Raw genomic sequence first — 11,928 nt, forward strand, 5'->3', positions numbered from 1 at the left:
TTTATTTAATACTCTGCACCTGCAACCAAAGTAATAATGATGATAATAAATTCGCCATTGCTTATCAATGGCTTATAAACAATATAGGACAGTGAAAACTGCTCAGGGACGCAGAAAGTGCTTTGAAATGCCTTTAATTCTGCCGGGATGCACAGATCTAAGACTACAGACTGTCACACTCTAGAGGAAGAGGGAACTTCTGCTGCAAAAAACCATGGGCTCTGTCACCACCTTCTCTACACACAGGTGCTGTTCAGGAGGCTGAACTGGGAAAACCAAGCTCGAACATCTACTACAAAAGTGCAGCGCACCTGAAAAAAAAATTGTAAGACTCAAATTAGAAAATGTAAGCATTGAGAGCATCTAGCATGCAATAGAGGGTCAAGATGTATTAAAAACTACAAAAATAAATCAATAAAAAGCAAAAGCAGTCACCCAGGAACAGGGCTTGAAATGCCTAAGGCTCCACCAGGACAAGGGGCACAGGTGGTTTAATCCTCCCACCTGAGCCTGAGGATTTCTGAAGGGATGCCTGGTTGGGCCATCATCTGACCCCTGAAACATCCTGTCCACTCACAGCCTCCACAGAGCACATGAGGGTGGATGAGCTTCCCCCACGCTGTATGTTCTGGGGGAGACCATGGGCTTACCAAAGGGATGGCCCTGACGGTCACCCACCAACTGGACAGCAGCTGCAAATCCACCCCAAAGGGAGGCTGCCCGTGAGGCTGGGGGTGGCAGGGTGAGATCAGCCCCTCTGATGCTGTAACTCTGATTCAGGGCATACTCAAGCTCCAAGATCCCATGGATCACGTATGGGTCGTGGAAGGATGGTGTCAGAACTCAGACTGACCGGAACACACCCTTACCACACAGGAACTAGAGGGACAGGTTGGGTGACCAGAGAAACTAGACAGTCCTCCAATCCCCAAGAACATGAGCAAAAGAAGAGTGAGAACCACAGGGAGAACACCATCTGCCTGGATCTTGAGGGTGTCAGGAAGGTACAGGGCTGGGACCCAGAGTGAGGGCTCCATCCAGAGACATAGGCCTTGTGGAATCTGCAGGTGCCTGTGTCCAGCCAGCTGGGCTGTGGGCAGACGGCTTTCCCTGGCATTGAGGGCCAAGCTCTGTCTATCAAATAAATGCCTGCCTTCTGCCTTCACTAAGGGAGCCCTGACACCTGGTGGGAGAGGGCCAGGGACCCTCATTCTGCCCCAGGATCACCCCAGATTCCTTTCCTAAGCCTCCTCCCAAAGGCCTGCCTTGACATTATTTTTTATTCCTGAGAGAGTCATGATTTGGGTTCATTTTATTCTCAAACCATTTTCTCTTCTGTGCCTTCTTGCAATGGGCAATTGTCAATGTCTTCATCATGTTTCTTACAAACTGTACGCCCCATCTCCAAGTCCATTAAATATATCCACGTCAGTCTCTGTCAAGAAGAAATTGGAATGAGAAAAACAAAGAGAATCAAATAGAAAAGTTGCCAGAAGAGGTGAATGTTAATATTCATGCAAATAAAGATATACATATCCTGTGCAATCTTTCTTCTCTTATTTTTTATTTCAAGTTTTTTGTTTCAAATTTGTCTCTTAATTCTTCTTTTTTTTTTTTTTTTTTTTTTTTTTTTTTTTTAACAAAAACAGATATCCATTTGGCCGGGCACAGTGGCTCACGCTTGTAATCCCAGCACTTTGGGAGGCCGAGGCGGGCAGATCACGAGGTCAGGAGATCAAGACCACGGTGAAACCCCATCTCTACTAAAAATACAAAACATTAGCCGGGCGTGGTGGCAGGCGCCTGTAGTCCCAGCTACTCGGAGAGGCTGAGGCAGGAGAATGGCGTGAACCTGGGAGGCGGAGCTTGCAGTGAGCCGATTGCGCCACTGCACTCCAGCCTGGGCAACAGAGCGAGACTCCATCTCAAAAAAAAAAAAAACAACAAAAAACAGATATCCATTCACTACACCTAAAGCACGCACTAGAGTCTTTCCTGTAGTACTCTTCTTGATGTCTAATACCTGGCAGTCGTATATACAGGGCAATGAATACACAGGGTGTGGACCATCACATGACTGAATCCTACACAGCAGTGCAGGCAGTGTACACAGAATGGCACTATCCCTTGGGAGATAGATCTGGACGGTTACCTGGGGTGGGGAGTCCTGAGGGCTGCAATGTTGTGTCCTTTATGTGAGTGAAGACCGCAAAAAAGCACTTGAGAACATTAATTGAAGTAAATATTAAGGTTGCTGTTCAGTATGTTTATTAGGGTGCCATAAAAAGTTATTAAAAGTTATGGTCATTTCTGTAAATAGAGGTTCATGAAACTCAGGAAGCACCCAGAGAGAGAGAAATCAAATCCAATCAGGAAATCTTCCCAGGCTGGCGCTCACATCTCTCCTGAAAGTTGTCTAGGAAGCAGACATCCCTTGGGGATAGCAATCCATGCAGGTGACAGCGATACCCACTCATGCCCCTACACACTCACACACTCATGCTCCAACACATCAACACACTCACACACACTCATGCCCCAACACATATGACCTACACACTCACACACTCATGCTCCAACACATCAACACGCTCACACACACTCATGCCCCAACATGCACCAACAACACACTCATGCCACAACACACAATACACGTATACTCATGCCCCAGAACACTCACACTCATGCCCCAACACACACACTCATGCCCCAACACACAACACACACGCACTCCTGCCCCAACACACACAAACAACACACACACACTCATGCCCCAACACACAACACACACGCACTCCTGCCCCAACACACACACACTCATGCCCCAACACACGCCAACAACACACTCACGCACACTCATGCCCCAACACACTCACGCCCAACACACACCAAAACACACACACAATCATGCCCCAACACACACCAACACACTCACACACACTCATGCCCCAACACACTCATGCCCCAACACACACACACTCATGCCCCAACACACTCATGCCCCAACATGCACCAACAATACTCACACACACTCATGCCCCAACACACACCAACACACTCACACACACTCATGCCCGAACACACACGCACTCATGCCCCAACACACACCAACACACACACACTGATGCCCCAACACACACCAACACAGATACCCATGCTCTGACACCAACACGCTCACATGCTCATGCCCAACAAACACCTGCTACACAGCCACACGCACACTCATGCCCCAATATACCAACACAAACACACTCTCATGCCCCAACACACCAAATACACACTCACATCTATTCCCTGACACATACCAACACACACACTCATGCCCAACACAAGCCATAACGCTCACACCCATGCCCTGTTTGCAGGGGCTACCCTCATTAAGGAAGCAAAATAGAAAGCTGTAGCTCTCCTAGTGATACCTTATATTTAAATTATATGCATATTTTCAGAATTTGGAACGCCATTGCTCTTTCCTGCAGACCAAGGATCCACCCAGCCCTGGCCTGGCGCTGGGGAATGCAGGGTTCATGGGGAGAGACAGCAGCTGCTCACCTTGCGCTGGCTCCGGTGGACCTGTAGAAACTTGTAGGCAAACTCATCTTCCTGGTCCTCATTGAACTGAAACACAGCATACTCCACAGCACTGGCAAAATCCTTCAAGTTCTTATCGATGTCTACAAATTTGCAGCTGCAGACATGGGTTCCCAGCATGATGAGCCCCACAAGCAGGGGCACCTTCCACCGCATGGCTGTCTCCAGAGTTGGCACTGGAGGCCAGGAGCACTCGGTGGAGGGGGAGGTGGCCACTGCTGCTGGTGACACCCTTCCCAGCTCTGACCCCACGCAGCACTGCCCAACAGAGACCCTGAGCTGCTGAGCCTCTCTTTGACTGGTACCTCTGTCCAGTGCCTCTCTCCACTCCCCCACAGTGTTCCTCCCATTATCTCTAAACAGAAGGCCAGCAGAAGGTCACATAGCTTTGGAACCACAGGCATGCATACAACACACATGCTGCACATTTTCAGGGCCACCTCCTCTGGCCCTGGCCCAGCCCTGATAAGACCGGGATGGAGGTCTTAAGCCCACCTGCCTTGCCTTCACGGGGCTGCATCCCAGGACTGGCAGAGTGACGGGAATGCTTAGGAATAATAATGGGCACTGAGTCCTGAGCAGTTGAGGGAAGAGCCATGTCTGCCTGTGACCCTGGCTGCAGTCCATGACCTCAGGGAGTCTCAGGAGGGTACAGGGGGAGGGGCCAGCTTCAGGGGCTGGGGTCATCCTCTCCACCCTCTCTGGTACCTGCTAGCCAACTTGCCATGTCCCCCTCCCGTCCTGTGGCCTTGCAGCGCTTGCTCTCAGCAGAGGGGCCAGAAAGAAGCCGGGAACAGAAAGAAGCCAATTCCAAGGCTAGAGCCCTGCTAGGATGGGTGTGGAAGGCAACCATGAACATGAGAAGGGGCCAGGGGCTGGGAGAAGCCCTGGGAGCACTGGCCAATGTGTGTTCTTCCCCAGCTCTGCCTCTTTGTAGTCCCCTGGGCCGGCGCGGAGCCACCGTGTCAGACTGTCCTGAGGGGAACTGACCTGAGCTCTATCTGACTCCTGGGGAAGCCTCTGGGAGGTAAACAGGGCCAGGGGATGAGTGGGCTGGGAGGGTATGGAGGTGCCTGCACCATGGCTGGATGCACCAACATGCACAAGGGGGCCCGTGCTGGAGCAATTGACCCTACCTTGGCTGTGTGGTATGTAGATTGATGATCTCAAAAAATGTCTCAGAGCTTGGGCCACTGCCTTGGGGACCGGTAGTAAGGGCAGGACTGGGGCTGACACAGGAAGAGATGGGACTGTGGCCAGAATGATGAACACAATTATGACCACCTTCTTGCAGCTTCTCAATGGGAGGAGACACAGAGGCTCAGGTGCACTTCCACAAAGGACCGACCTGAAAGTGGCTGACAAGTGGGGGCCTGAGGAACACAGTGGCCCTGTCAGGTTGATCATGCTCTAAGTGTGTCTGAACTCCTGCCAGAGAAGCTGCAGCTCCCAGTTCTTGCTCATCTTTGCCATTCCTGCCAGCAAGCTGATTAAAATGTCTCATTGTTGTCCTCTGAGGTAGGCAGGATCTGTCCTGAGGCCCCTCCTCACTGCTGGTGTGGGTTGTGATTGTCTTCTCCAATTCCAGCTCTCCCTTGCCCAGGGTTAGAGATTTTATTAGAGCTTCAGAAGATTAACTATTGGATTTCTTGATCCTTTCTGTCAATCTTTGCTTCCTCTTTCACTCACCTATGCCTTTTTGCTATGATTTTCTTCTTTCTTTTTCCCCAATTCAATTTACAATTCTTTGATTCTTGAGATTGAAGGGGAGGTCATCAGTTGCCATCCTGTTCATTCTCTAGCATGTGCATTTCCAGATCGGGAGGTGACCCTCAGAGCATGGCATCAGCAGCATCCCATAAGTTTGCTACTCAGGTTTCAATTCCAGTGCTTTAAAAGTACAGTCTAATCTGCACTGGGATGACTTCTTTAGTCCATGTGTTATTTAGAGGCATGTAGTTGAATTTTCAAACATTTCTGTCCTTAATTTCTACCTAAATTTCAGAGAATGTACTCTATGTGATTGAAATTCATTAAGAATATGTTCAATTGTGATAAATGTTCTATCAGCTGAAAAAATGAATGTTCTCCAGTTGTTGGGTGATATTCTATATAGCAAAAGATCATATATGTTTAGTGAGCTCTTAAGTTTTTTGAGCCTCTTCTGAGTTTACTTGGTGGGTTCTGTCAGTTCTTAAGAGAGGTGCCTGAAACTTTCCCATGAGGATGATGGGGCTGCTGGTTTTTCTTCTAGCCCTGGCATGTGTCGCTTTATATATTTTTAGGCTGTGTTAAGAATGGGCACCACAGATAGAACTGTTGTAACTTCAACAATTGAGCAAAACTGTGCCCTTTAGTTCCCAAAAGGCCACATTACTAATTTCATAAAACCAGCAGAGAGAGAGGCCACAGTCAGAACTGGTCATGCCTATTTTCACTAAGGTGCCCAACTAGAGGCTCATGAGAATCATCGGATGAAACATTCAAATAACCCAGCATCTGAGTCCAAATGTTAGAGTGTGGCATGAACACTGAAAGCCTCCTGGTGCACTTAAGTGCATCTGACCTCAGATTAAAACTTTAAATTTAAAAAGAGTGGGACAACAGGCCTTCCTTGTGAACTGGGAATTGAAGGTAAATGTGCTTCCATCAGTGAGCAACACCGACCAGAACCCATTGTGCTTGCCTAGAACAGTGGGCACGAGGTCCGTCAACAAGGGCTCCACCCCTTGCAGCCTGAGTGCTCTCAAAGCCAAGGGCCAGCAATAGATTGTTTTTGCTGACCATGCAGACACACTCTTGGTAATATAAATATGTCCTCTCAAATTGAGAGGGGATGTTATAAATCCTGCACACAGGTGGGTCGAAGGACCAAAGCTGCCTCATCTTTTTACCGTGACAGATGGAGCTTCCCAGAGCTGTTTCTGAAAATTCTGTCCCATCAGCCCTCATGGCAAATTCATGGGAATGAGCCAGACAGGAAAAACGCAGACTTCCTACCAAGAAATACTCAAATCAAAGTCCCCAAAAACCTAGGATAGAGGAGGAAACACTCTCCAGCACTTCAGGTCTGAAAGACTCCTCCAAAGGGCTTTGCATTACCTTTCTGGCCCACCCATGTGCCCCCTCCCCCCAGACCCTCATGTCTCTGCCCCTCCAAGGCTGCTCCCCAACCAAGACCCCAGCAGAGAGGCTTGTTCATCAGGATGGGTGTCTGTCATCACGGTGCCTCTCCAACGGGCAGTGAGTGGTGCCGACAGATATGAAGGCCGGGCTGAGTCCCAGCTGGGGAACATGGGGGACATGTCCCCAGATGGGGCATGGGGGACATGGGGACTGGAGCTGTCATCCTCTGAGCTGTCATCTGAACACTAAAGAAGACATCCTTGTCATTCATGCAGCCCTCAGTGTCCACAGAGGGTCGAGCCTCCTGTCAGCTTCAGTGACCTTCTCTGATCCCCGGGCCTGGGCCTGGCCCCTCTGCAGAAGAGCCACCCTCTGTGAGCCTGTTCCTGAAATGGGAACAGAAGGGTCATGTGTGGTTATCAAAATTGTCTGCATTCGTTTTGAGTAGATGGATGATGGCATGGAGAAATGGAAGGATGAATGAATGAATGAGTGCATGAATAAATGAAGGAACGGATGGATGGATGGATGGATGGATGGATGGATCAGTACACCAACCAACTGGAGGGGGGCTCCTACATCAACTGCCTCAAATCAACTGGGGAGTTTGGTTTATTCAACACTTTGCACCTGCAGCCAAGGTAATGATGATAATGAATTCTCCCTTGCTTATCACTGCCAGCAACATTCATGGCAAATCAATAACAGGAAAGAGTGCAGAACTGTTCACAGACCCAGAAGGAGCTAAGATGTCTTTAATTCTGCTAGTGCAGCATAGGCCTATAACTACAAACTTTCATACTCTAGAGGAAGAGAGGACTTCAGCTGCGAAAAATCAGGGGCTCTGTCACCACCTGTTTCCACATTACAGGTGATGTTTAGGAGGTTGAACTTGGAAAACCAAGGTCAGGCATCCATGACAAATGTGCAGTGCACCTGTAAAAAAATAAGCATAACATACAAATTAGAAAAATGTAATGCATTGAGAGCATTTAGCGTGTAGTAGGGGTCAAGATGTATTAAAAATTACAAAAAGTGAAAAACGAAAACAGTCACCCAGGAACAGGGCTTGAAATGCCCAAGCCTCCACCAGGACAATGGGCACAGGAGGCTGAATGCTCCCACCTTAGCATGGGGATTCCTGAAAGGATGCCTGGTTGGGCCATCACCTGACCCCTGAAGCATCCTGTCCACTCACAATCTCCCTAGCACACATAACGCTGGATGAATGGCTCCCACTCTGTGTGTTCTGGGGGAGAATGGACTTCCCAAGGGATGGTCCCTCTGGGAACCCACCAACTGAGCACAGCAGTTGGCAGCAAGACTGCAGGTGGAAGAGCAAGACCAGCCCTGCTGCTCCTGTAACACTGATTCAGGGCATCCTCAAGCTCTGAGCTTACATGGGTCATGTATAGGTCATGGGAGGATGGTGTCAGAACTCAGACTGACTAGGACACATCCTTACCACACAGGAACTAGAGGGACAGGTTGAGTGACCAGAGAAACTAGACAGTCCTCCAATCCCCAAGAACAAAATAAGAGTAAGGACTGCATGGAGAACATCATCTGCCTGGATCTCAAGGGTATCAGGAAGGAACAGGCCTGGGAAGCAAAATGAGGGCTTCGCCTGGGGACAGAGACCATGTAGAATATGCAGGTGCTTGCTATGTCCAGCCAGCCATGCTGTAGGCAGAGGGATCTCCCTGGCACTGAGGCCAGGCTTTGTCTGCTTACATGCCAGCCTTCTGCCTTCACTGAGGGAGCCCTGACACCAAGTGGGAGAGGGCTCAGGGACCCTCATTCTGCCCCAGGATCACCTCTGATGACCTTTCTAAGCCTCCTCCCAAAGGCCCACCTTGATGTTATTATCCATTCCTGAGAGATTCATGATGCTTTGGGGTTGATTTTATGCTCAGACCTTTTTCTCTCCTGAACCTTCTTGCAATGGGCAATTGTCAATGTCTTCATCATATTTTTTACAAATTGTGAGGCCCATCTCCAAGTCTGTTAAAAAGATCACTGTCCATGTCTGTCAAGAAGAAATTATACAAACAGTTGCTAAGTATTTTCTTTCCAAGAATTTTAAAAAAAGACAGAGAAACAAATAGGAAAGTGGATGAAAGGCTGCCATGTGCGTGTCATATAAATAGGGCTAGACAGGGCCATGTACAATCTCTCTGCAGGTCAATAGAAGAGAGTCCACTAAGTGCGCTTCAGATACACACTGGAATCTTCCCAATTACTAATACCTGACAGTCAAATTGACAGAGTGATAAACATATAGGGTGTGACACACTCACGCAATCAAATGCTACGCAGCATGGAGCCTGTGCATGCTGCAGCCACACCTGACAATACACTGTCTCTGCCTTACACCTGAGCCTCAGCCACACACAGAGGGCTCTCACTGGGTGGTTCCTTTTACACAGAGTGAGAAATGGGCAAGACTAATGCCTGGGATTAGAAACTAGGTCAGCAGGACTCCTTGCAGGGATATAATCTAGATGGGATCACAGAGGGGGCTCTGGGGGATGGCACTGTTCTGCTTCATGTGGGTGCTGACTGCTCGTAACTGTCTACCTTGCCAGTGTTCATCAAGGTGAATGCAGAGCTGCACCATGCTGTTGTGAATGTTTCTTAGGCTTCTATAAGAAGTGATTAAAAGTTATTTTCATTTCTTTATGTAGAAGTCCATGAAACTCAGGAAGCACCCAAACGTAGAGAGAAAATGAATCCAGACAGGAAGTCTGGACAGGCTAGGGCACAGGTCTCATTGGACAGCCTAGAAATTGTCAAGAAACCTGACCCAGTCAGGGGCTCAGCAATCCATGCTGGGGATGAGATGATACCCAACTATGCCCTGGAACAAACTAACAACACACACTCATGCCCGTATACACACAACACACACTCATGACCAACACACAAACACACTCACACTCATGACCAACACACTCACACTCATGCCCCTCTACACACAACACACTCACACCCATGACCAACACACAATGCAGTCACACTCATGCCCCTATACACACACTCACACACGCATGCCCAACACATGCCAGAAACATGCACTCGTGCCCAACATACACCAACATACACTCATGCACAACACACACCAACATTCACACTCATACACAACACACACACACCACACTCACCCTCATGCCCAACCACACCAACACACTCACATTCATGCCCCTATACACATAATGCACTCACACTCATGCCCAACACACACTCACACACACATGCCCAACACATGCCAAAAACATGCACTCATGACCAACGTATACCAACAACATACACTCATGCCAAACTCACACACTCATGCCTTGACACACACCAACACACACTCATGCCTTGACACACACCAACACACTCACACTCAGGCCTGAGACACACCAACACATTCATACTCATGCATGACACACACCAATACATTCATACTCATGTCTGACACACACCAACTTACACTCATGCCCAACCCTCATCAATACACTCACACACTCATGTCCCAACACACCAACACACTCACACTCATTCCTTGATACACAGCAACAGCACATTTATGTTTTTACATATATCAATAACACACTCACATACTCATACTCCCATACACACCAAGAACACTCACATATGCCCTGCCCCTCCTTGCATTCTCCCCTCCTGGGCTGGCATGAAGTCCCTCCTGGGCACTGTGGCTGGGCAGCAGCATAACTCCCTTTGCCCGGGGCTCCTGAAGCCTCCCAGGGTCGAGGGATGGGGATGCAACCCAAGGAAGGGGCAGATGGCCAAGGAAATGAGCAAAGATCAGGAAGGCTGTGTGCCCTCCGCAGGAGGAAGGGTCCCCTGAGCCCTGTCTTCAGAAGTGTGGTGCAGACGTGGGACCCCCCCCATGTCACCCCCTGCTGCCCTCACCCCAGGCTCTGAGCTATTCAGCCGGTGAAGAGAGTTCTGGGAGTGGACGAAATGACTGCCACTTACCTTCTGCTGGGCTCGCTGGACCTCCAGCAACCTGTGCATGTACTCTTCCATATTGTCCTCATTGAACCGAGCCACAACAAACTCCGTTGATGCCACAAAATACTGATGTCTACGAATTCTTTTTGAATGGTCCAGATACGGGTGCTCAGCACAATAAGCCACACAAGCAGGGGCACCTTCCACCACATGGCTATCCTCAGCGTCCACACTGGGGGCCAGGAACGCTCAGGTGGAGGAGTGGTGGCAGCTGCGGCTGGTGACTCCCTTCTCAGCTCTGGGTCCCACACAGCCCTGTCCACCAGGGGTCCTGAGCTGTTGAGCACCTCCCTTTGAGCAGTGCCTTGTCCAGTGCCTCTCTCCACAACCCCGCAGAGTCCCTCCCTCCGTTATCTCCAAACAAGGCAGAGCAGGAGGTCACATAACTTTGGACCCTCAGGCATGCATGCAACATGCCTGCTGCCTACACCTTTTCAGGAAAGCCTCCGCCAGCTGAAGCCCAGCCCTGAGAAGACCCGGTAGAGGGCTTGAGCCCACCTGGCTTGCCCTCACGTAGCGCAGGTAAGGCTCACCAGGAAAAAGGAAATATCTGAGACCTCTGGTGAGCCAATTCCTGAAGAGCGGAAGCAGTTGCTAAGCCTGCCCATGACCTGGCTGGAGCCCACATCACCAGCTGGGCCCAGGGGAGCACAAAGTGGGTGGCTCCGCAGGGTGCAAGGGGGATGTCTATAAGAGTCCATTTTTCCTGCTGCCAGACCTTCCTCCACCAGAAGGTGCAACTGGCTTCAACCTCCCAGGCTGATTATTAGTTTTCCTTCATTTCAAAACCAGTTCTAATTTCCACTATGACTTTTTTTTTAAAATCTGTGGGCTATTGTAGCTGTATTGTTTAATTTCCAACTGTAGTTGATTTTCTAGTTATCTTTTCTCTTATCGACTTCTAACTCAAGTCCACTATAGTCAGTCAGAGAACACCATTTCATTATCTCCCTTCTTTGAAATTTTTGAGTTATTTTTTGTCTAGAATAACCAATATTCTATTAATATGTGCAGTTGAAAAGAATACATATTCTGCATTTTATAGATACAGAGTTAGATATTTATATACATCAGTAAGTCCATTCTGTTGAAACTTTCTATATATTTACCCTTTTATTCTTTCTTTCTTTTTTTATTTTTTTTTTTTGAGGCGGAGTCTCACTCTGTCACCTAGGCTAGAGTGCA

The 11,928-nt window shown here is 48.8% G+C and overlaps 1 protein-coding gene and 1 pseudogene across 1 annotated transcript; both read right to left on the reverse strand.

Annotated features, from left to right (window-relative positions):
* Positions 1–236: 236 nt before the first annotated feature.
* LOC100606888 (cystatin-12-like) lies at positions 237–3,747 on the reverse strand. Its single transcript, XM_003280850.3, has 3 exons — positions 3,553–3,747; positions 1,325–1,435; positions 237–266 (listed from the first exon to the last, which is right to left on the reverse strand). Exons 1-3 carry the CDS (start codon positions 3,745–3,747, stop codon positions 237–239), a joined length of 336 nt encoding a protein of 111 aa, XP_003280898.3.
* A 3,237-nt stretch (positions 3,748–6,984) lies between these two features.
* Positions 6,985–10,895, reverse strand: LOC115838029 (annotated as a pseudogene).
* Positions 10,896–11,928: the final 1,033 nt, after the last annotated feature.

This window comes from Nomascus leucogenys, chromosome 13 (assembly GCF_006542625.1).
Source record: "Nomascus leucogenys isolate Asia chromosome 13, Asia_NLE_v1, whole genome shotgun sequence".
Lineage (NCBI taxonomy): Eukaryota > Metazoa > Chordata > Mammalia > Primates > Hylobatidae > Nomascus > Nomascus leucogenys.

What these genes read in the sequence shown, in the direction of transcription:
- LOC100606888 (XM_003280850.3), bottom strand. Translation starts at nt 3,747, where the DNA reads ATGCGGTGGAAGGTGCCCCTGCTTGTGGGGCTCATCATGCTGGGAACC. An exon ending in TCCACCGGAGCCAGCGCAAG is followed by an intron (nt 1,436 to 3,552) that starts GTGAGCAGCTGC and finishes TCTTCTTGACAG; the next exon opens with AGACTGACGTGGATATATTT. An exon ending in AAGGCACAGAAGAGAAAATG is followed by an intron (nt 267 to 1,324) that starts GTTTGAGAATAA and finishes TGGTTTTCCCAG; the next exon opens with TTCAGCCTCCTGAACAGCAC.